This window comes from Equus przewalskii, chromosome X (assembly GCF_037783145.1).
Source record: "Equus przewalskii isolate Varuska chromosome X, EquPr2, whole genome shotgun sequence".
NCBI classification, from domain to species: domain Eukaryota; kingdom Metazoa; phylum Chordata; class Mammalia; order Perissodactyla; family Equidae; genus Equus; species Equus przewalskii.
In genome coordinates, this window is record NC_091863.1 from 89070454 (window position 1) to 89096786 (window position 26333).

A 26333-nucleotide genomic window follows, 5' to 3' on the forward strand; every position below is an offset into this window, starting at 1 on the left:
TTAATAATCTAATTAATTTAATATTATTCAAAAATTATATGGAATGGCAAAGGAAGTAGAATAGCCAAAATAATTTTGAAAAAGAAAGCTCCTGAAGGATATATACCACATGATTTCAAGACAATGTAAAACTATAGTTTTCAAGACAGTGTGGTGTTGGCAAAAGGTTAGACAAACATATCAATAGAATAGAAGAGAGAGTGAAAAAGTAGCCCTACAGGGGCCTGCCTGGTGGCATAGTGGTTGGGTTCACGCACTTCGCTTTGGCAGTCCAGGGTTCATGGTTTTAGATCCCGGGTGCAGACATACACATTGCTCGTCAAACCATATGGTGGTGTCCCACATACAAAATAGAGGAAGATGGCACAGATGTTAGCTCGGGGACAATCTTCCTCAAGCAAAAAGAGGAATATTGGCAACAGATGCTAGCTTAGGGCCAATCTTCCTCACCAAAAAAACCCGAGATGCACCTTTATGTGGTCAGTTGAGTTTCAACAAAGGTGCAAAGGCAATTCAATGGAGAAACAATCTCTTCAACAAAAGCTGCCAGAACATTTGGACAATCATAGGCAAAACATAAAATAAAATGAATCTTAATCCATATCTCATACCATATGCAAAAATTAACTCAAGATGGATCATACTGGGGCCAGCCCGGTGGCCAAGTGGTTAAGTTTACGCACTCCGCTTCAGCGGCCCAGGGTTTCACTGGTTCGGATCCTGGGTGACGTGGCACCACTTGTCAGGCCATGCTGAGGCGGCATCCCACATGCCACAACTAGAATATACAACTATGTACTGGGGGGCTTTGGGGAGGAGAAGAAAAGAAAAAAAAGAAGATTGGCAACAGATGTTAGCTCAGGTGCGAATCAAAGAAAAAAAGAAAAAAGATGGATCATAGATAGACTTTAATGTAAACCCTAATATTTTAAAACTTCTAGAAGGAAACATAGGAGACTATCTTTGTGATCTTGGGTTATGCAAAGAGTTCTTAGATATGACACTGTAAGCACAATCCATAAAAGAATTATTGTAAAATAAGACCATCAAAATTAAGAATGTCTGCTTTTGAAAGACAGTGTTAAGAAAATCAAAAGAAAAGCCGTAGACTGGAAGAAATTATTTGCAAACTACATTTCTGATAAGGGACTTTTATCAAGAATATATAAAGAAATCTTAAAACTTAAGAATAAGGAAACAAACAATCCAATTTTAAAAATGGGAATACTGGGGCTGACCTGGTGGTGTAGTGGTTAAATTCACACACTCCACTTTGGAGGCCCGAGGTTCACAGGTTTGGATTCTGGGTGCAGACATATACACTGCTCACCAAGCCATGCTGTGGTGATGTCCCACATACAAAATAGAGGAAGACTGGCACGGATGTTAGCTCAAGGCCAATCTTCCTCACCAAAAAAAAAAAAAAAGAAGATATCCAGACTGCAAACATATCACTAGTCATCAGGGAAATGCAAATTGAAACAATGATGAGATATTATTACCTACTTATTAGAATGGCTAAACTCAAAATAACCTGACAATATTAAGTGCTGATGAAGATGTGAGGCAACTGGACTTTTCCTCATACATTGCTTGTGGAAATGCCACTCTGGTAAACAACTCAGCAGTTTCTTATCAAGTTAAACATACACTTACTATACAACCCAGCAATCCCACTCCTAGGTATTTTCCTGAGTGAAATAAAAACGTATATTCAAACAAAAACCTGTACATAAATGTTTAAAGTGGTCTTATTCATAGTCAGCAAAACCTGGAAGTAACTCAAATGTCTTTCAACTGATGAACTTACAAACATCCAAACAATGGAATATTCGTCAGCAATAAAAAGAAATGAAAGACTAAGACACACAAACACAGGTGAATCTCAAAGGCATCATCCTAAATGATAAAAGCCAGATTCAAAGTCTACATACTGTATGACTCCAATGATTTTCACTCTGGAAAAGGCAAAACTATAGGGACAGAAAACAGATCAGTAGTTGCCAAGGTCTGGAGTGGGGGAAGGATTTTACTATAAAGGGGTACAGAGCAAATTTTTGGAGTGATGGAGCTATTTTATATCTTGATTATGGTGGTGCTTACACAACACAACGTTAATTGTCGAAACTCACAAAACTGTACTCTAAAAAGGGTGAATTTTTAAATTTTAATTATTTATTTTTTGAGACACAATTGACATATAATGTATTAGCTTTAAGTGTACAGTCATGTGCCACATGACATTTCCGTCAACAACAGACTGCATATATGATGGTGGTCCCGTAAGATTAGTCCCATACAGCCTAGGTGTGCAGTAGGCTATACCATCTAGGTTTGTGTACGTACACTCTAGGATGTTTGCGTAATGATGAAATCGCCTAACGATGTATTTTTCAGAATGTATCCCTGTCATTCAGCGATGCATGACTGTACTAAAAAGGGTGAATTGTGCTGCGTGTAAATTATGCCTTAATAAAACAATAAAGACGAAATATAGAGAGGAAAGAAAAACCACACATAATTCCACTGCTGGAAGATAACCACTTTTAACATTCTGCTAATGCCCCTCCAGTCTTTTTTTCCCTGTTTTTGGATTAATAGATTTTATTTCTTAAAGCAGTTTTAGGTTTACAGAAAAATTGAGCAGAAAGTGCAGAGAATTCTCACATATCCCCTCTTCACCCCACCCTGACTTTTCCCATTATTAGCACCTTGCATTAGTGTGCTATGTTTGTCATAATTAATGCATCAATATTGATATATTAACTAAAGTACGCAGTTTACATGTGAGTTCACTGAGTTTTGTGTAGTTCTAAGTGTTATGACAAATGCATAATGACATATATCCACCATAATAGTATCCTATGAAATAGTTTCACTGCCCCAAATATCCACTATACTCTGCCTATTCATCCCTTCCCCCCTCCACTCCCCTAACTCCTGAAAACCATGGATGTTTTTACTGTCTCTATAGTGTGGTCTTTTCCAAGATGTCATATAGTTGGAATCATAGGGTACGAAGTCTTTTTAGACTGGCTTCTTCCACTTAGCAATATGCATTTAAGATTCCTCCATGTCTTTTCATGGCTTGACAGCTCATTTATATTATTATTGAATAATATTCCATTGTATAGATGTACAGCTTGTTTATCTGTTCACCTATTGAAGGACATCTGGGTTGCTTCCAATATTTGAAAATTGTGAATAAAGCTACTATAAATACTTGAATGCACGTTTTTGTGTAGACATAAGCTTTCAACTTATTGACTTAATACCTAGGAGCATGGTGGCTGGATCGGACAGTAAGGCTATGTTCAGCTTTGTAAGAAGCTGCCCAACTTGTCTTACAAAGTGATTATATCATTTTGTATTCTCACCAGCAATGAATGAGAGTTTCAGTTGCTCCACATCCTCAGCAATATTTGGTGGTGTTTGTAGTTTGTGTATTAGCCATTCTAATAGATGTGCAGTGGTATCTCATTTTTGTTATAATTTGCAATTCCCTAATGACATATGATGTAGAGCATCTTTTCATATACTTATTTGCCATCTGTATATCTTCTTTGGTGAGGTGTCTGTTTAGCTCTTTTATCCATTTATTAATTGGGTTGTTCATTTTCTTGTTGTCGACATTTAAGAGTTCTTTGTATACTTTGGAAACAAGTCCTCTATCAGATGTGTGTTTTGCAAATATTTTCCTTCAGTCAGGGGCTTGTCTTTCCACTCCCTCTCTCTTTTTTTTTTTTTTGAGGAAGACTAGCCCTGAGCTAACTGCTGCCAATCCTCCTCTTTTTGCTGAGGAAGACTGGCCCTGAGCTAACATCCGTGCCCATCTTCCTCTACTTTATATGTGGGACGCCTACCACAGCATGGCTTGACAAGAGGTGCCATGTCCGCACCCGGGATCTGAACCGGCGAACCCCGGGCGCCGAAGCAGAACATGCGCATGTAACCACTGCGCCACCAGGCCGGCCCTCTTCTCACTCTCTTAACAGTGTCTTTTGCAGAGCAGAATTTGCTTATTTTTTATTTTTATGTTTTTTGTGAGGAAGATTGTCCCTGAACTAACATCTGTTGCCAATCTTCCTCTTTTTGCTTGAGGAAGATTGTCCCTGAACTAACATCTGTGCCAATCTTCCTCTATTTTGTATGTGGGATGCCACCATAGCATGGCTTGATGAGCCGTGTGTAGATCCACACCTAGGATTCAAACCCGTGCTGGAGCACGTGAACTTAACCACTATGCCATCAGGTTGGCCTCTATTTTGAGTTATTTTTGTGAAAGGTTTAAGATCAGTGTCTACCTTCATTTTTTTGCATGTGGATGTCTAGTTGTTCCAGCACCATTTGCTGAGAACATTATCCTTTCTGCAATGAATTGTCCTTGCTCTTTTTGTCAAAGATCAGTTGACTATATTTGTGTGAGTCTATTTCTGGGCTCTCTATTACGTTCCTCTGATCCATTTGTCTATTCTTTCAACACCACCACACTGTCTTGATTACTGTAGCTTTATAGCAAGTCTTGAAGTTGGTTAGTGTCAGTCCTCCAACTTTGTTGTTCTTCAATATTGTGTCAGCAATTCTGCGTCTTTTGCCTTTTCGTATAAACTTTAGAATCACTTTGTTTATTTCCACATAGTAAATTAACTGAGATTTTGATTGATATTATACTGAATCTATAGATCAAGCTGGGAAGAACTGATGTCTTAACAACACTGGGTCTTTCTATCCATAAACATGGAATATCTTTCTATTTATTTGATTTCTTTCCTGAGAGTTTTGTAGTTTTCCTCACACAGATCTTGTACATATTTTGCTAGATTTATACCTAAGTATTCTGATGGGGTTTTTGTCCTGCTAATGTACATGGTCTTGTGTTTTTAATTACAATTCCAATTGTTTCCTGCTAGTATATAGGAAAGCAAATCACTTTTATATATTAACCTTGTATCCTTCAACCTTGCTAGAATTGTTTACTAATTCCAGGAGGGTTTTTTAATTGATTCTTTGGCATTTTTCACATAGATAATCATGTCATCTGTGAACAAAGGAAGTTTTATTTCTTCCTTCCAAATCTGTTTACCTTTTATTTCCATTTTCCATCTTATTGCATTAGCTAGGACTTCAAGTACAATGTTGAATTGGAGTGATGAGAGGGGACATTATTGCCTTGTTCTTCATCTTAAGACAAAATCATCTAGTTTCCTTCCAGTAAGTATGATGATAATGGGGATTCTTTGTAGATGTTCTTTATGAATTTGAATAAATTCCCCCTCTATTCCTAGTTTGTTGCATAGTGTTGGATTTTGTCAACTACTCTTTCTGTATCTATTGCTATGATCATGTGATTTTTCTTCTTTAGGCTGTTAAAGGATTACATTAATTGATTTTTGAATGTTAAAAGAGCCTTGCATCCCTGGAATAAATCCCATTTGGTTTTGGATTTTTCCTACACTGTTGGATTCACTTTGCTAATATTTTGTTGAGAATTTTTGCATGAGAGATACTGATTTGTAGTTTTCCTTTCTTGTAATGTCTTTCCATGGTTTTGGTATTAGGATAATGTCACCCTCACAGAATGAGTTAGGGAGTGTTCCTTCTGCTTCTATCTTCTGAAATACATTGTAGAGTACTGGCTTTAATTTTTCTTGAATGTTTGGTAGAATTCATCAGTTCACCATCTGGGCCTGGTGCTTTCTGTTTTAGAAAGTTATTAATTGTTGATTCAATTTCTTTTTATCTTTCTTTTTTTTTTTTTTTGAGGAAGATTAGCCCTGAGCTAACATCTGCTGCCAATCCGCCTCCTTTTGCTGAGGAAGACTGGCCCTGAGCTAAAATCCACGCCCATCTTCCTCTATTTTATATGTGGGATGCCTATCACAGCATGGCGTGACAAGCGGTGCCATGTCCGCACCCGGGATCCAAACCGGCGAACCCCAGGCTGCCGAAGCATAATGTGCGCACTTAACCGCTGCACCACTGGGCCGGCCCAATTCAATTTCTTTAACAGATATAAAGCTATTTTGACTGTTTCTTCTTGTGTGAGTTTTGGTAGGTTGTAACTTCCAAGGTACTGGTCCATTTTTTCTAAGTTATAAAATTTGTGGACATAGAGTTGTTCATAATATTCCTTTATTATCCTTTTGATGTCCATAGGATAGTGATGGCCTTTCTTTCATCTCACATATTAGTAATTTGTGTCTTCTCTCTTTTCATCTTAGGTAACCTGGATAGAGGTTTATCTATTTTACTGATCTTATCCAAGAATTGGATTTGGTTTCACTGATTTTTCTCTATCATTTTCCTCATTTCACTTTCACTGATTTCTGCTTTAATTTTTAAAAATTTCTTTTCTTTGGTTACTTTGCATTTGATTTGCTCTTCCTTTTCTAGTTTCCTAAGGTGAAGCTTAGATGGTTGACATTAGATTTTTCTTTTTTCTAATATTTTAATTCTATGCTATAAATTTCCCCTAAGCACTGCTTTCATTGCATCCTATGAATTTTGATAAGCTGTTTTAATTTTCATATAATTCACAATATTTTAAAATTTCTCTGGAGATTTCTTTGACCTGTGTGCTATTTAGAAGTATATTATTTAACCGCTAAATATTTAGAGATTTTACAGCTACCTTGCTGTTATGGATTTCTAGTTTAATTGCTGTGTGTTCTGAGTATATACATCATATAATTTATTACACTATTCTTTTAAAACTGTGAGTGTGTTTTATGACCCATGAATGTGGTCTTATCTTGGTGAACGTTCCATGTGAGCTTGAAAAGAATGTGTATTCTGGTGGCTGGCCTGGTGGCACAGTGGTTAAGTTTGCATGCTCCACTTTGGTGGCCCAGGATTTTCAGGTTTAGATCCCGGGCATGGACCTAGCACCACTCGTCATGCCACACTGTGGCAGAATCCCAAATAAAATAGAGGAAGATTGGCACAGATGTTGGCTAGCGACAATCTTCCTAAAAAAAAAAAAGAATGTGTATTCTGTTGTTGGATGAAATATTCTATAGACGTCCGTTAGATCTGGTTGATTGACGGTGCTGTTTAGGTTAATTATACGCTTACTGATTTTCTGTCTGCTGGATCTGTTAATTACTAATCAAAGAGGGTAAAAGTCTCCAACTATAATAGTGGATTTGTCTGTTTCTTGTTGCATTTCTGTTTTTGCCTCACATATTTTGATGCTGTGTCAGATACATTCACATAAGTTTCCTTGCTCTGAAGTCTGCTTTGTCTGAAATTACTATAGCTACTCCTGCTTTCTTTTGATTAGTGTTAGCATGCTATATCTATCTCTCTCTCTTTACTTTTAATGCATATGTATTTTTATAGTTAAAGTGGGTTTCTTGTAGACAACATATAATTGGATCTTGTCTTGTTTTCTTTATTCACTCTGATATTCTCTGTCATTTAATTGGGGTATATAAACTATTCAAACTGATTATTGATACAGTTGGATTAAGGTTGACCATATTTGTAATTATTTTCTATTCATTGACTTTTATTTCTTTTTCCTTTGTGTGTGTCCCATTCTTTTTCTGCCTTTTCTGGCTTTAATTAAGCATTTTCTATTATTCCATTTTCTTTCTTCTCTTAGCATATCAAGTATACTTATTTTTAAAACAATTTTAGTGGTAGTCCTAGAGTTTGCAATATACATTTACAACTAATCTAGGTCCAGTTCAAATAACACTATATCACTTCACAGGTAGTCTAGGTACCTTATAGCAGAGTAGTCCACATTCCTCACTGGCATTCTTTATGAGATTGCTGTCATTCATTTCACTTTTTCATAAGCTATAATCGCTCAATACATTGTTGCTATTACTATTTTGAAAAAACTTTTTTCTGTTAGCTCAATGAAGAATAAGATAAACAAAGATTTTATTTTACTTCATTTATTCCTTCTCTAATCTTCTTCATTTCTTTATGTAGATCTGAGTTTCTGACATATATAATTTTCTTCTTTGTGAAGAATTTCTTTTAACATTTCTTGCAAGGCAGGTCTACTGGTGACAAATTCCTTCAATTTTTGTTTGTCTGAGAAAAATCTATTTCTCATTTACTTTTGAAAGATAATTTTGCTGGATACAGAATTCTATGTTGGTGAGGTTTTCCTTTCAACAATTTAAGTATTTCACTCCACTCTCTTCCTGCTTGCATGGTTTCTGAAGAGAAATCAGATGTAATTCTTAATCCTGTTCCTCCAGAGGTAATGCGTTTTTCCTTTTTTTAAGATGGTCTCCGTCTTCGATTTTCTACAGTTTGAATATGGTATGCTAGGTCTAGATTTTTTCATATTTATCCTGCTTTGCTTTTATTCTCTGAGCCTCCTGGATCTGTGCTTTGGTGTCTGTCATTGATTTTGTAAGATTCTCAAGCAGTATTACTTCAAACATTTATTTTGCTCCTTCCTTTCTTCTCCTTCTGGTATTCCTGTTACATACATGTTAAACCTTCTGTAATTTTCCCACAGTTCTAGGATATTCTGTTGCATTTTTCTTCATTTTTTTCCTTCTTGTTTCAGTTTGTGAGATTTCTATTGGCATATCTTCAGCTCACTGATTCTTCCCTCAATCATGTCCAGTCTACTGATGAGCCTATCAAAGGCATTCTTCATTTCTGTTACAATGTTTTTGATTTCTCACATTTCCTTTTGATTCTTTCTTAGAGTTTCCATCTCACTGTTTACACTACCCATACATTCTTGCATATTGTCCACTTTTTCCATTAGAGTCCTTAGCATATTAATCATAGTTACTTTAAATTCCTAGTCTGATAATTCAAAATTATCTGCCATATCTAAGTCTGGTTCTGATGCCTGACTTGTCTCTTCAGACTGTGTTTTTTGCCTTTTAGCATGCCTTGTAATTTTTTGTTCAAAGTTAAACAAGATGTATTGGGTTGGGAGTGGCACAGTGGTTAAGTTTGCACATTCTGCTTTGGTGGCCCTGGGTTTGATGGTTCAGATCCTGGGTGGGGACATGGCACCACTTGTCAAGCCATGCTGTGGCAGGCGTCCCACATATAAAATAGAGGAAGATGGGCACGGATGTTAGCTCAGGGCCAGTCTTCCTCAGCAAAAGGAGGAGGAGTGGAAGCAGATGTTAGCTCAGGGGTAATCTTTCTCAAAAAAAAAAAAAGTATTGGGTAAAAGGAATTGAGGTAAACAGACCTTTAGTGTGAAGTTTTATGTAAATCTAGCTAGGAATTAGGTTAATTTTACTGTTTTTTGTAGCCGGAGTGTCAGAGGCGAAAATCTGCACTCATGTCCTTGTTTATTTCCCTCCTGCTGTTTTTAGGATTCCCTAGATACTCCTTCTTAAATAGTGTCTGAGGCTTGCAGTTCTTTCAGCGGTAATCACCTGTGATTACATAGGGGCCCTATTGATGTGGTGGTAAATTGTGAGGGAAGGAGAAGCCTTCTATAATTGTATGATCAGCTCTCAGTCTTTCAGTGAGCCTGTTTCCCTGAGCTACATACAACCTTCAAAACTTCTTATTAGCTTTTCTCCCTCCCACTAGTATAGGTGAGACAGGAAAGCTAGTGGAGTTGGGTATTTCTCTCTCCCAGGTTGGTTAAGCTCTGATAAAATATCAGTCAGTTAGGCTGTGGTAAAATCATTTCCCTTGAGGGCAGTCCTTAGTTAAAGAGAACAAAAAGCTCTGGGCTTATTTTAGAATGGTTACTTTTTCCCTCCCCTGCCTGAAAAAGGAAGGAATTTTTCTCCAATCTCTACCTTTAGAACCTGTGGGGCTCTAAGAGATAAAACTCAAAATACTCACAAAAAGGACTTTTCCTCTCTCAAGCTAGTACATGCTTCTTCTCCAGCAATTAGTGAATTACCCTCTAAGTACTCCTACCAGGATCCAGAAGTGGTGATTCTTTGAATTCACCCATCTTTCCAGTTTTCAGAATAAAAAACACAGGGTGGTTTGCCCTGCGACCTCAATATTCTGATGGATTTAGGAGGATTAAGACTGATTTTTCAGTTCCTTCAGCTTTTTTCTTGTGACAATGGGAGTGACAACTTCTATGCTCATTACATGTCAGGTCAGAAACTAGAAGCTCTTTCTAGTCTTTTTTCTACACATTGTGTATAAAAAGATTTTATTACAAAATTAACAACATATAGTACTTGCACTTTGTAAACTATATTCTAAAATTAACATATCATGAACATTTTTGTGCCATTAAATATTTCCCCATACCTCATCCCCAGTGACATGATTCTATACCAACACAGTTGAACCATAATTTATTAACCAATCCCCTATTTGGGCATATTAGGTTGCTTCTTTTTATTTCTTTTAAAAAAATCCATGATAAGCATCCTTGTATATATAAACCTCTACATGAAACACTGGTTATTTTCTTAATATAAATTCTCAGAAGTAGATTTATTGGGTCAAAGGTTTTGAATGCTTTCAAATTCTTGGGCTATATTATCAAACTGCCTTCCAGAAAAGCTATGCTAATTTACCATCCCATTAGCAGTGGGTGAGAATGCCTAACACTGAATATTTTGTTTAAAACTTTGCCGATTTGGTGGGGGGGAAATGGAACCAATATTTCTTTCTTTATCAGGAAGGTTGAATATGTACTCATTTTTAGTAACTATTCTTATTTCCCCTTTTATGACATTACCATTATTGTTAACATTGTTATATTAATCTATATTTCTCATAGTAGATGCTCAAAATCATTTATGAAGTGAAAGAACTCAGGAAATAAGAATTACTTTTTAGGTAGAACTTGTATGTTTTTCAGCCAAGTCTTAGAAATACAATTTTCTTGGTATATACACAAATTAGACTTCTGCTCCATGATATTCTAGAATGGAGTAGGAAATATTTTAACAATTCCAGCATCTTTAATTGATGAGAGACAATCCTGAATTTCCCAAGACAAACATCTAAATGAGGCAGCTTTCACTACATTCCAGATGTTGGTGAGAGGAGAGTGATTTTCTCTACAAGTTTATAATCTTACTGATAAACACCTGAGTGATTTGTATTTCACATATACAACTTATCTAGACATTTCAGAAATAATTTGAAATTCTTAGAAGCAAATCCACGAAGGGCGCTACTAACATGTTGTTATCAGGCTAGCATAAACAGCCTACTCGTATGAGTCTGCAGCCACTAATACTTGAATGGAGGTAAACTAGAAGTTACTTTGCAGATTTAAATCCACACTGCAAAGTAAGATGGAACCTTGTGTATTATGCATTTGATTCTGGATTATTTTGCTTGCTTGGATTAGCTCCTCAGAGATTGACATCAGATCTACCCACTTAAAATATGAAATTGGATGAGCTTTCACTATCAGCTATGTGATCTGCATAGTTGGGTGATTTACCCCTTTCTTACTTGATGAAAAAGAAATGGGATGATAAAAGATAAAGACCTCTGAAAGACTAAGCAAGCACTAAAATAAGACAAGCTATCAAAATCTGAGTTTCAAAATTTACATATTTTTAAAACTCACATCCAAACTGTTAAAGATTCTAACTTGCGGGAAAATCTCTTTCCAATGGAGCAGTATATACTGATGCCACAAGGAGAGTATTCTTTATCTATCACTTTTAAGCAAGTTGCTATCTCTTCTCTGAAATATCTTTAAGACAGGTTATTTCTTGGACACTATTAAATGGATCTTTTCAATACATCTGAGCTCACCATTATTCATGAAAACCACAGACAATCCAAATAACTTGTTTCAGTCAAAAGCTTCCATTTCTCCCAAATTCAGCCTCTTAAAGAGCATTCTTAGAAAAAGTGTGAAAATTAAGTGAAATGAATTTTCCCTGCTCCAAATTTGCCTCAAAGCCTAAGATGTAGATGATAAGTGTAAAAAGCAGCCAGGAACCACGTCCTAAAAAACATGGAGCCAGATAAGAATGGTGATAATAACAATTAACATTTGTCGAGCACTTCCTCTGAGCCAGGTTCTGTTCCAAGAGTTTTACAGATATGAATTCACTAAATTCTCACAAACACCCTACAAGGTAGGTACCATTATTAGCCCTATTTTACAGATGAGGAATCTGAGGCACAGGGAGGTTTGGTAACTTGCTTAAGTTGGCATGACTGGTCAAGGTATGGAGCTGGGATTCAAAGTAGTCTGGCTTCAGAACAAAGGACTGTAACCACTACAGAATTCTGCCTCTCCTGCTACAAAATTGTAAGGTGCAGGTCACCCACTTTTAGAGCTTGGAAAATAAAGGGCTTCCACACATCCTTGCCTAAACTTTTCTCAAATTACCCTTCTGCTCTATTTCTGATATGCAGCTTTGATTACCTTTTAAAGACTGATTCTTTAAAATTTTTAATTTTAAAGACTGATTCACTGTTGGCTGTAGTGAAGTCAAGTCATACTCAAATAGACTATATAAAATGGTACAGCTGGCAGACGTTATTTTGCATTTTTTTGTATCCATCGCAGTGATAAAGCATAAAGTATAAAATAGTACCCATGCTGTCAAGGGGTATGAAATCTAGTTGTGAAGATAGATTACACCAGCTAAAAGCTCTTTTTCACTCTCTTTAAACCTAACAGCACTTTTCTCATAATATTCACATGGCATTTATCCCATATTCTGGTACCAGTGTCTTGTAAACTATGCTTCTTGAGGATGAAACTATCTTACTCAAACACTAACTTCTGATAGAAATCTGACCCTAAATGCAAACATAATGGTCTTTCATCAAGTGCATTGGTCCTATTATCTCAGCAATATGAGATTTGGCCAATTATGCCCAAACAGACAGACTGTAGACAGAAATCTACAAACTCCTGGAAGGAGCAAATTCAGGAACTGGAGGCAGGCAAGGAGATGAACAGTGATGCCTTTGGAGATATTAAACAATGCGTCTGCAATTGCTGACTGTTTTTTTTCAAGTACATATCAAAAGTAAACACTATAATCTTTAAGATCTGTTTTACAACGGGTGTCCAAGATTGGTTAGCACAATTATAGCTGATCGTTCTATGAGTCTGCTGAACAATTATCAATTTTCAGAAACTATGATAAAGTCAATTTCAGTACATGCTAATTCTGAACATTTAAAAAGTTTTTGGCATCACCCAGGAGAGAATTTAATGAGTTACGTGGCATAATCAACCACACTTAAAGTCTCAGTATATCATCTTGGACAAGCACAAGTGAGCTGATCTTATTGAAACAATGATGCCTCCTCAACTTCTAGGAGATACAGGCAAGAAAAGTAAGTTTATCGCTTGCCAATAACTGAGAGATACCAGCTGGAGAATGCATGTCTTATCACTAACTAATGGCATCTGTGAGTAGAACTTGGTCCCAAAGGAATTCCAATTAACATTTGAGATGGATCTTCAACCTGCATCACTGTAGCTGTTTTTCAAATGGTTCAGCTGGCCCTAATTCGAAGTGGCAATTCCTGGTACTTTAGGGGCCGCTGTTAACCAGAAGAAAGATGACAAAAAGTAAACAACAGAGATGTGCCACTATGCCACCAATGTTTTGCCCAATCATTACTGTGTAGCACCCAGGACGAGGTCAAAAGGTCAGTAGTTTCACCACCAGTCTAAAAGCAAGAAAGCATTCCCATGATTGTTTTTGATAAGAGCTATTATTGTAGACACATCATCATGTAAGTATCACAATAATATTTATTTTATTATAACACATACATCAGTGCAAAGGGAGAGATGAATCTTTGCTGTCCACTATATGAGTGGACAAATCAAGTCAACAAATTCCTTTTTAACTATTTTTTTAAAAGGCTGCTATAATAATGAAGAAAAAATTAAACTCATAAGTCCTTCTTTCATTTATTAAACTTGAAACAGAATGGAAGAAGGGCAAGATATAGTAGTTACAGGGGAAAAAAGTCTCCTATATCTCCAGCAATTGGGCTTCTAGAATTGAAGTCTCCAGTAGATTTCCTCAGGGCTTTAAGACTTCACTTCCAGGCTGTGGAAGCCAGCGAAAGAGGAAAACTAGGAAGAAGTCAAATTCTCCATCCTGTGCATACAGCTTATTCCTTTTTATCCAGGAGCTAATTATCTTATTCCTACTTGTTGGATCATTTGCCCAAAACTAATTCAATTCAATACATATTGAGTAGCCTATGCACAGCATAGCCCTCCCACTACCTGCCCTTTCTACTAGCAGGTGGGCAAACCCAATGAGAAGAAAAGGGTCCATATTTCAAAGAGGTTTGATCGTCGAGCAAGGCGACATAATTGGCTAAGATGAGAACTGGAGATTTTTCATGAAATTTCAATTTATTGTGCCCTTCTATCTTCCATCAGCACTGATAACTGGGATTTGATGGTATTCTTGTTAGTCTTTACTATGAGGCCATGGCGAGATCCTTTTACAGAAAGGCTGCTCAGCTGATGAAACCTGACCTGAATCTTTTTCTGGTTAAAACCGTCTCTTACATCTCATTTGGCATAGGACTTTGGGCAAAAATCAAAGCTCTCGTTTGCAAAAACAAATTGTTCTTCCTATCAGCACCTCAGTGGCACAAGTCTCTGCTCAGACGTTCACTTTCTTTTTTTTTTTAAGATTGGCACCTGAGCTAACAACTGTTGACAATCTTTTCTTTTTTTCTGCTTTATCTCCCCAAATCCCCCCTGGTGCATAGTTGCATATCTTAGTTTCAGGTCCTAGTTGTGGCATGTGGGACGCCGTCTCAACGTGGCCTGACGAGCGGTGCCATGTCCACACCCAGGATCCGAACCAGTGAAACCCTGGGCCGCCGCAGCAGAGCGCGCAAACTTAACCACTCAGCCATGGGGCCGGCCCCAAGGTTCACTTTCTGTTTGGTCAAGAACTCAAGTTCTGCTCTTGAACTTTTCACAACAGAATCAACTTGGCATGCCCTGACACTGGTATCTAAAACGTCCAGCTTCACTTCAGACAACATGGGATTTATCTCCCCTACAGGTGCGTTTTAGAGAATCAACTGTGAATTGACATAATAAACCAAAGTGGTGTAAGACAGTGCTTCGTCTTATAAAGCTTGCTTAGGGCATCTGATAATTGACAATCTAGTCTCTAGACCTATTAAACACCCATTTGTTAAACAATTCCATGTTCTAGCCTTCAATTAACTTAGATCATCCAAAAGTACCTGAACCACATTTCCTTATCACTTATAAAAGACCTTTACTGAGTTATAATTTAATACTTGTCCTCTTCCTTTACAGAGGGTCAATAAAGAAATGCCAAACAGACAATTCTTCTATGGAAACAAGGTTATACATGGTGTCCTTATACCACCCACAAGGTGCTTATTCAAACATCCCATGATCAATACTGTTTGAGTGGGTAGGAGAGAGGAAATAAATCTCTGTAGATGAAACTGTAATTTTCTCTTGCCAACAAACTCAAAGTTTCCCTTTCTATCCTTTCAGGAAGCATAAGTCCAATTTAGAGTGCGAATATTATAACGTACTAAACCAAGTATTAAAAATATTTACTCTTTCTACTTTCTTCAGATGGCCTCTATTTTGTTTCATCTTTAAAAATGTTGTCTTGCAACTACTCTTTCATATATAACCTGTTTCTAATCTTTTTAGAAGCAGGCAAGCTATAAATCTTAAGTGAATAAAATACTCTTTGCAACGAACTTGTGATAATGATAAAAGTCCAGGTATGCTCCAAATACCTAAAGCCAGAGCCTTGGTTTCCCTTGTCCTACTTCCCAATTCCATATTCTAGCATCCTTTCGTTTGCTGTCCAGAAAGCAAGAATTTTTCTCAGTTTATAAATGGAGAATCTTTAGTTCAAAGAGCATGAATGATTCAACCAATACCACAAAGCAGGCAACAGAACTGACCAGAAACCAGGTCTCCTGACTTAAAGCACAGTCCTCTTTCCATTAGACTATGAGGACATTCCAATCCTACTGAGAAGTCAGGGAAATCTAAGAAGCATGGACATAAAGGCACATATTTTTAACCTTCCTCACAAATTTCCTTTGGCTTAGCTTATTTAGGTTCATGAATAACTTTACTCCTAATCTCTGTCTTTTAACTCTCAAATAGTATACTGTCTCTCTCAGGAATTCTGGTTACAAAGTTCTTTATTCATTCACTTGGATCATCTCTTACGTGTTAAGTGGCTGCCATGTGCAAAGGACTGGGCTTCTATTCAAGAGAATGAACTGGCTTTCTCAGAGAATTGCTAGAGGCAATCTGGTGTAGTGAACGCAACACGGAATTTGGATACCTGGGTCTTAGTTCTGGCCCTGGCTTGGATTTGCTGTCTGTCCTTGTACAAAATCACTTGACCTCATTGGGTTTCAAGTTTCTCATCTAAAAATTAAGGGGATAATATCACTTGATTTGCAAGAGAGTTACTCTAATAGCTACCACTTATTTAAAGCTAACTATGTGCCAGCCACTGTTGCAAAGCACTTGATATACACAATCTCATTTATTCTTCAAATGACCATGTTGATGGCCACTGTGTTATTATTTCCCCCTTTGTACTAATAAGAAAACTAAAGCTGGAGAAGTTAAGTAACATTCTCAAGGTACATAAGAAAGTCATGGAGCTGTGGTTTGGATCTAAGCTGACTTTGGAGCCTCCATACTCAACCCCACTGGCTCCCCCAACATAAAAAATAATTAAGAATGTACTTTGAAAACATTAAGCGATCTAATTTTAAGGTATTCTTCCTATATTCTACTTCTACCTACTTAAACTTCTAAGATGTGAATAGGTCTACTCTTTTCCTTGCTTCTTTCTATTGTCAAATAATCACCTCAAATGTCCAAGTAAGAATCTGGAGGAGGAAAACTCAAGCCTTTCTTGTTGGCTTTCACAATAGAGAGGCTCTAGGTAGGTTCCATAAGGCCATGCTTCACATGTCTTAACTTTTCTAAGTATCTTCTTCCTTCTCTTCAATCTTTTGGTGACTCGCCCTTCCTGAGAAGTTCAGAGGCCCATTTTTAGCCAAAAATGAATGTTGGAAGCTTTTCTCCTGAGGATAAAAATGAGTGAAATCTAGTCCCTTGGAAGATCCAGCTAACTCACCTTATAAAGCAGGAATGGACTCCATAAAACACACGAATGACTTCTCTGCCCAGAACCTTTGCCAGACTTGGCACAGGCTGGTCCATTCAAAATACATAATTGAATATTTCTAACAACTCAATTCTTCCACCTTACTTTGATCAAGAGTTCATTACCAAAGTTAGATCTGCCAAAAGAGGCAAACTCTTCAGCCCAATTGTCTCATATTTGCATGAATATTATGCACTGAATGTTACGCTCCTTTGAACTTCAAAAGAGCTTCCTGGCCTCTTTGACTACAACTTTAACAACAGACCATAATGGAGTTACAGAAAGACCTTTTCCCAGCTAAAGACCTCAAACCTTGCTGATTTTGGACAGTAACAAACTTTTATATAAGCCACAAATGGCTCATTCATCCAATGCAATGCACCATCCGTATTTCCTGGGTTCCTGAGCCTGTCTTCCCTCCTGTGAAAGTGATGGACTATGGCTAATTAGCTACTAGCAAGTGGCAGCACACACCTCTACCTTTTCTTGCGAAAACAGCTTTCCACAAATAAAGCATTTTTGCCAGACCTCTTCGGATTGTACCTCAACTGAGTGAGTATCTCTGACCACAACAGCATACTCCCTCATTCCACTCTGATGCCCACGAGGAGAGCCAGCAGGCTACAGAGCACCCTCCTTGACCTAGAAGCTTACATTCAAGTCAGCCAGTGAAAGATCAGAAACTTTGGCTTCCTTGGGTAAAATGGTATCAGACAGCAAGGAGAAACATGAAGCTTGATTACCCTTATAACTACACGTTTCCTAAAGTTTTCCCAATTTTTTTAACTCTTTTTCCTTTTTCCACATCCATATGTACCCTTCTCTAGAACTGGACAGTAAAAATAGGGGAAATTAGATGTCCTTTTACTTTAAAGGATGTTTCCCTTGCTGTAAAAGTAATACTTGCCAATTGTGGAAACTTTGGAATGAATAGAAGCAGCACAAAGATGAACAAAAATAACAGTCATGAACCTACCACTCAGATAAAAAAAAATTAGTTTCCTACTACACACCATACATGAATATAAATTTCAGATGGAATAGAGAATTATGGGTAAAACTCCAAATTATGGAAGCAGTAGAAAAAATCTAAGAATATGAAGTGGGAAAGACCTTCCTAGGAATGAGAAGAAATCCAGAAGCCATAAAGGAAATGAGTGACAGAGCTGACTACACAAATATTTAAAACTTATATATGGGAAAATACAACTTAAAGTTTAAAGCGAAATAGCAGACTGGGAAAATAAGATTTGAAATACAAAAGGTTAATAACATTTGAAATAACAAAATGTCAATAAATAAGCTTTTATAAATCCATAAGACAAGCAACCCAACTGAAAAATAGGTAATTCAGTGAAGAAATACAGCTGGATTAAAAAATAATTGAAAAGATGCTCCAGTAATAGGAAAATACCACAGTAAAAGTGAAATATGATTTCCCCTAATACTGGCCCTAAAATACAAAGATTAATAAGACTTTTGGTGAAGGCATTAGAAATAGACACTCATACATAGACGGTGGGAATCTAAATTGATACAACTTTTTCGAAAGACAATTTGACAGTACTTACGAAGCTTAAAACAGAACATATACTTTAACCTAACAATTCCTCACAAATATGCTTAAGTGCCTAAAGGTGTTCATTAAAGCCTTACTTATAATAGCAAAAACTGAAAAAAACCTAAAGAGCTACAAATAGGGACTGGTTAAACAAACTATGGCAAACTTATATAACTGGAAACTATGTAGGCATTAGAAAGAATATGGTAGTCACATTGCAATGTTCTGACATGGAAGGATGTCTTAGATACACTGCTGAATAAAAACAAGTTACAGAAAAAAATATATAATATCCCATTTTTGTAAAAGGAAAAAAACCTATAGATATGTATGTATCTTTTTATAACAAACAGCAAAGAGTTTGGAAGAACACATAGCAAACTGTTAACAATAGTTACCCCTGGGGAATAGGATGGGCGTTGAGGGATACACATTCTTTATAAAGCTCAGATAAGAAATTTAAAAATAAGTTAATACATGCATTTTCTGGGGCTATCACATTTTCAATAAGCAGTGTTTTTAATGGAAGCATGATGGTACATTACATGGATCATTTATATAACCATTCCCCAACGGATTGACATTTCCACCACTTCTAACTTCTCACTGTTAGAGCAGCAATATAAATCTGTGTGTGTGCATTGTGTGTGTGTGTGTGTGTGTGTATCAAGGCAACGTACATAGGGCATATACTTTGAGATTTCCCCTTTAGTGGAGATAACTTTGCACACATCTTCAAGACAGTTAACTTTGGGCACGGTCACAGAGAATGATGCTAAGCTGCTCCTTCAGAGAATGACCATGACATTAGCCTCATTATCTGACTACAAGCCTGAAACACTAGACCAGAACTGGTGCCCTAGGCTATCTGTTACATAATCATTTCGACACCAATTGAATACCAAAAGGGCTTGGGACAAATTCATAGGCAGTAGGAAAGGTTAGAAAGTGATAGTTTTTGGTCTGTAAATAGTTTTTAAGTCATATTTTTCTTTGGTTTGTCAATTAAGCTTTAAGTTGCATGGACAATATTCCTCAAGACTTCATAAATATGGAAGGCTTCCCAGAAGAGACCGTCTTCTAAGAGTTGCAAGCTTCCCCTAGGATGCCATCAGTAACAGGCCATAAGGGCAGTTTCCTCCTAGGAGAGGACGGATTTTAAGTCCAGCTGATTGTGAAGTGAGCTGAGAATGGATGGTCAACTTTTCTACTACATCCCCTTGATCAAGAAGGAGTTCTGAAAGAGGAGGGCTCTGAAATGGATGACACATTCAAATGGAAGGAAAAGGAGGTCCTTTGAACAATACAAGGGAGAGGCTGATCCAAGCTTCTCTGCTGATATTGTGCCCTGCTAAACTTCCTCTCATGGCCCAATCATACTAGATATCGCCACAGATCACTCGTGCTTAAAAACCTAATCAAAAGCACTATTTCTCCAAGGAAGAAGACTAAGTTTACTATGAAAATTGTAGTGGGACAGAAACACACGCAATGATGGAATAGGTTTGACACTGTTCTCTGTCAGCAAGACTCATGCCTGATATATTTAACTTATGCTGATAAAGGAGATAAATGTTTAAGTGATGGGCTTCAGATACTGCTTCAGCTCCTACCAAGAATATTTTCACAGTTCCTTCTCATGAATAAGTTCAGTGGAGCAGAGAATGCCCTTCTTGGACCAGTTCCACTTTGAGCTTCTTTTGATGCAGCCAAAAAGGGGAACTAGAGCTATGGGTTTTCCTTCAAATTTAGAGCAAGTGTCCACCTCAGAGGTGACTGCAAGTGGCCCAATGAAGGTGAGGCTCATACTGTGTGAAGGCAGCAGAATGCTCCCAACAAGAGCAGAGATGTCAATGGTTACTCATAAATCTCCCAAATGTCGCAGCAAGGAGGCTTAATTATCTCCCCTTCTTGCCACTCTGCTTTCTCCAATGTGTTAGCCCATCACACGGATCACTGACTTTCTAGAAATATTCCCTGGCTTTGCGGGTACGTTCCTTTCAATAAATGGCATCCAATTTGCTCATGGTCCCTGGAATCTCAATTTCCTCAAAGGATTTTTCATCTGAATCCAGTTCCTGTGAAGGTTTTTTCCTTCTTCGTTTTTCCGGCATAAGAGAACAGGCAGAGCCGGCTTTACTTTTTCTTTTTTTTTTCCTTTTCTGTGTTATTCTTTTTCATAAACTGAAAACCTTTGCTGAAGAGTCTGAAATTTGGGAAAAAATCCAGCTCATCTGTCAGATATTTCTAGAGTTACGTAAAATGGAATGAGATTTGTACAGTTTAGAACAGGAAAAGGAAAATAGGCTAATGTGTCATGTGTTCTATGAGATGAAAACTATATGATAATCAGAAAAACAGTCCCAAATTTAGTTGGCTCAATTCAAAGCCCTCATTCTTTTATCAACTCATGCATAAACCAGTAACATTCACTTTCTTCCCTTAGAATAAGGGAATGGCCACATTTGGGCTAAATCACGATCCCAACAGATTATAACCAGATTGTCAAAGAAATTACAAGAAAGTATCTTGTTTTTTAAACTCAAGACACTTACGTTTTACTTGTTCTGTTTTGCTTCCTTCTAGGAAAAGAAAGAACAGCAACAAGGAAAAGATGTATTTCATGCCTCCCATTTTCCACTTTTTTCTCATTTTGGCCACTGCAAAAGGCAACTCAAAACTTTCAGGGCCCAGTATACTCAAGCTGTTGGGAAGAAAGGAGAAAAAAGACTTAAAACAGATCCTCTGGAACTGATGGAGATCATTGATGCTTAAGCTTGTAACTTGCTAAGGAAAAAAAAAGTGCTGGGGATTTTACATAAGTGCAACCATTGTTTTCCTGCATAAGAAAGAGAACTTGCCTCTCCTGTCTTGCAAAGATTGTGAGGGAAAATTCAAGCGGATGAACATGCATTCCTATCCGACGCTCAGGCTAAATCCTTACAGGCAAGTCATAGGAAAATAAAAATAAATTTTGAAATCCTCCTTTTTAAGGGAATTAAAGTTGATTTCTCAAGAGATTTTCTTTGGGAGAAAAGGGAAACTGGGGTTTGCAAAACGGCTACTTTGGCAAACAAGATAAAAATAACAGGCATGAGACCCAAACAATTTCTGAAATGAAAGTTAACTAATCTTAGCTTCAAGACTACTATTATTATTTATCCTTCAGGGATGAGGCACAAATTGATCAGTGTTCCTCCTGTGTCTTCTGAGATCTATAAGGATCTTTAGTTTGGCTACTGATGTTGGAAGAGAGCGATGTAATTAGCAAATGGCTGCAATTAAACACCTGAATGATTCAGACATATTTCTCTCACATGAAGCCCATTGTGGAATGGAAATTTAAAACGAGCCATTTTAAGGGAAATTAGGCAAATTTACATAGGTAACATGCTCACATTGGGTCACCATGAAAAAGACAATCAAAGCAACTACAATTCTTAAAAATATGAGACTTGCATTTCCAGTCTCAGGGGTGAAAATCTTAAACTTTTTCAGCCTTAGAACACAGCAACTTTGCCATAGCTCATATCCAGTCACAGGTCATTTCCACAGACTTTACAATTTGCAAAAGTCTTCCAATGGGTGATTTGAAAATATTTAAATATTCGAAAAACACCACATTTCAATCTGGGGCTAACCCTGGATGGGAACTGAACTCATTGATCTTTTCAGAGGGTCCAACCTAAATGCTGTATAAAGAGGTGAAAGGAATGCAAGCAAGGTGACCATTCTGGAGAATTTAATTGTCTTTGGGCAGTGATGTGGATGACACAGTTCCAACTTTAAATGCTATGGATAATTTGAAATCCATTGTTTCAAATTATGAATATGTAACCGAAGAAAAACTGATTGCAGAGAATAATTTGCGCTATCAGCCAGGATTTGCAGCATCCATCTGCCTTCTCTACCTCCTCCCTGCTCCTTAAACAGGACTAAATTCTCCTAGGACATGTTCCTAGCTTTCCAAAGGCCTCAGTTCTGACGTCTTGGTCCGCTCTGTAAGCTTGTGGTCCACCTTCAATCACTCAGAACATCACGGTCCTTTGAGGGCTACCAGGATCCCTTAAAGCAAATCATTTCCATGAACAATTTAACGCAGCTACCAACCCTAGTAGGCTCTTCCTGAGCCTACTTTAATAAGCTTATCCCCCAAGCCTCCAAATGAGAAACATTTTTTAATCACGGAAATCCAATTCATCACAATCACATATGGATCTCAGGGGGTATTTCTGAAACCACAGTTTTTGGGTCTCCCCAGGCAAGAACCAACAGGGTTGTTTTTCCTGTACAATGGCTGGGTGATTTGGTGAACAGTAGCATTGCTTCATAACTCAAGCTGGCAAGAAAACGGCTCTGAGGATTTTTTTTGCTTTTCTTGGGTCCCAAATAATGTTATGAGCAAATAAAAAAGTTGGTGACGAGAGGGCTATCAATCTCTTTTGGCGTTCCTGTCATCTGTGTGGCCTCCCAGGCTGTGATGGAGAACATCAGAAAACGAATCGCTTTATAAATAATCACTTTTGATTTCAAGATCCTGAAGTCCTGCCTTTGTATTCTGAGCAGAAACATAAACTGAGAAGAGTTCCCTCCCCAGGTCTCCTCCCTGTTCAATTTCTCTTTGTACCTTTAACTTTTTCTTTTGGGGAAAGGGTTCAAGACATTTGTTGGGACTGCAGCAATAAACACAAGCAAGCATTGCTCAGCAAACATGCCGACTCTTATACTTGCAAAGAGCCAAACTGTCCTTAATTTTTCAAATTATACTTTGACCCACTTAACTGGAGTTATTTCTGCATTAACTCTCTGTCTGCTTCACACAGGCTGTTGTGCCATTGAACTTGGCTCTTTTATAGGTGACTTAGAAATGTAGCCATTGATGTGTTTTGGGGGGATCCAGGCTCCAACAAGAAAGCCACTAAGAAAACAAAACCCTGCAACTAACACTGGGGAGGGGAGGAGGGAGAGTGAGCTTTACAAGAGAACAAGAAGCATGTCAGAACCTAAGGAAATGTATCCATTAAGGTGCCTCCATGAAACAAGCATTCACATTGTTCATTTGCATCAAGCAAAGGGACCAAGGGCTCCCTGCCCAGCTGTAAATGCAGGGCAATATGGGCCCTAAGTGTCAGGAGTCCGACCAGTCTCAGAAGAGGTCTCCTGGGTAGAACAAATCCGGAGACATTCCCAAAGGAAGGCTAAAGGATGAGCACATGTCAGCCAGTTCTTCACGCCCCACAGTGTCTCTTTAATCCTCCCTAGAGGCTTGACTGACCTTGTAATCTCACATTCAGTATCATCTGTGGGACAGCCCCCAGGGTAGCAATTCTTTTTCTGACAAACAATAAGAAGATACTGGATCTCAGGCCGTGTCCATCAGTTAAATCCTCTCCCCACTCTATCACCCAACAAGAAAAGCTCAGTTCACTGGTGGAGGGTTACCACCGAAAAATGGCAGTTCTAGCCCAGGGTGTCTCTTGTCAGAGTCGATGCCTTCATTACTGCTTATGCCTGACAAACAATGCCTTGCATTTGGCTGGCAAAACACCTTGCTATCTATCATTTCATTTTATTCCCAACAACTCCACCTTCAAAATGGGCACCCTGGAGCCCAGAGAATTCAACTGCCTGTTCTCACAGAGTTATTGCCACAGAGTGAGTGGCAGGGCCGGGAGGGAATAGAAGGGAGGCTTTCCAGGCCCTAAGCTCAGGCAATAGTGCGTTGCTTCCTGAGCCTAGCGTCTCAAATTCTGACCCCAGTGGTCTGGGCTGGAAGACGAGGCAGACGTCCAGAGGATAGAGAAGCCTGTCGCTCGTCTGCCCTGTTTCATTAACTTTAGCACGCATTAATTACCCACTGGTCCAGAGCACTTCAGCAAGCGAGAAAAGAGGCTCAGGACACACGCGATAACTAAGGGGACTGCAAAACCCATTAGTTAGCAGCTACCCAAGTGGCCTCCCCAAAGCGCCAGAGCATAGAGATATGCAGGCCGAGCGGGGAGTGGCGAGTGGTGAGTTCGAATCCAGAGCCCCCAAGTTGCCTCTGACCGGCGCTCTGGGCCCCACCTCCAGCCGGGCCGGCCGCTAGCAGCTAAACCCGAGAGCGAGTTGGAATGGCAGGTCCCGAGAGCGAGTTGGGGTGGCAGGTCGGGGGAGTTCGAGGCGCCCTGGGGGAACTTCCAGGAGCGGCTCCAGCCAACAGAGTATACCCCACCTGTGCAAAGGCTGGAAAGGAAGGCAAGGAAAGCGGGCACCCGGCACTGCTCACTGACCTGGCCACTGGCCTCCTCCGTCTTCCAAGCGTGCACGCGCTCCGAGCTCCCCGGGGCGCTCCTCTGAGGTCTGGGGCTCGCAGGTTGTGGCGAGAGCTAGAGTGCGTGCGAGGGGGGAGGGGGGACTCAAAAGTGGGTGGGAGGAAAAACATCACCGCCCTCACACCACGAGGGAGCTGCGGCTCGTTCGGCTCCCGGGGGGCAGAGCCAAGGCGCGGGCGCGGCGGCCCGGGGCCACCTGCCCGCCCGGCGCCCGCTCGCTCGCCACTTGGCCCGAGAGGCCGGCTGCTTGGGGCAGGCGGGAAGTCCGCAAGCACGCAGCCGCTGCGAGTACGCACCCCCTATCCGCCCCGGCACAACGGCTTTATTCCTGCTCCCCCGGCCCGAAAGTTAAGAAATCGGGAGAAAGTGTGAGGCTCAGCCGGCGACTTTCCCATCACGCAGCGCCCCCACTGCACCCCCCCTTCTCTGGCTAAGTGAGCGTTGGGGTCTTAAAGGGACCGCACATCTCCTCCAGCCTCTCCTCCCCCTCTGCGCTGGATGCACCCAGGAGCTTCCAGCACTTGCTCCCTCCCGGAAGACCCCGGCTACTCTCCCACTTCCTTGCCTGCAAGGCCGCAACCCATCTCCTCAGACACAACGGCCTTTCTGGTTGCACCTGGTCTGGTCCTGAGCTGGTGCAAGGGAGGCGAGATGAGCTGGCCTGGCAAATTATGCCCTAGCAAGCTGCTTATCATTTTGTGGCGTTTCCCAGATCCACATTGCTGCTAGAAAAGGGACAAAGCTTTGGTGTCCTTGAACGCGGGGTGGAGATTGGAGATGGGTGTCTGTGTGGAGGGAGAGAAAACGACTTTCAAATCTTCCTTCTCTCACAAAGAGGGCTTCCCAAGCCCCACAGAAAGGGGAAAGGGCTTGTACTAACTGTTAAGGGTCTTTAAAGAAAACTTGGAGGGGCCCGCCACAGCCGCCACTGTTCTAGTAGTCGCTGTGATTCTGAGTTGGGCCAAGAACCCAACCTCGAAATCACAATAGCAGTGCTCATGCTTTGGTGAGCCTGAGATAGACTAGTTCAAATTTGTGTTTATTGGAAGAGCGATAGTTACAAAGAATTATCAGAATCCTCCAAGAGCACAGATGCCTTGACAGACAGTGTCCATTTATATTTTAAGCCCCTAAATTTGGAGTACAGCTGCAGGGAACTGGATAATATTGATATTCCTAACATCTGTATACTACTTTATGGCTTACAGAGTACTTGCATATACATCATCATTGCTTTTTAAACCCTCACAACAAACTGTGAACTGTCTGTGGCCTGAAGTGTCAGTGTTGCTGGGAATCTTCTGGACCATTCAGCTCAACCTCTTCGTGTCACAGAAGAGAAAAACTGATGGGGAGAAATGTTGTATCCAAGGTCACACA

The 26333-nt window shown here is 39.2% G+C and overlaps 1 protein-coding gene across 8 annotated transcripts in view; it reads right to left on the reverse strand.

Moving 5' to 3' along the window:
• The window catches only part of CHRDL1 (chordin like 1), a 112264-nt gene extending 86538 nt beyond the window's left edge, over positions 1 to 25726 (reverse strand). For 2 of the 8 annotated variants that reach the window (XM_070605929.1, XM_070605927.1), the window contains exons 1-2: positions 24912 to 25362; positions 21195 to 21343 (exon numbers count right to left, since the gene is read on the reverse strand). In XM_070605929.1, the coding sequence (XP_070462030.1) occupies positions 21195 to 21343; positions 24912 to 25063 (301 nt within the window). In that variant the 5' untranslated portion in view covers positions 25064 to 25362. Of the gene's footprint in view, positions 1 to 21194; positions 21344 to 24911 lie in introns of all 8 variants that reach the window. The other 6 variants (XM_008540098.2, XM_070605928.1, XM_008540099.2 and 3 more) reach the window with 6 other exon arrangements.
• Between the last annotated feature and the right edge of the window lie 607 nt (positions 25727 to 26333).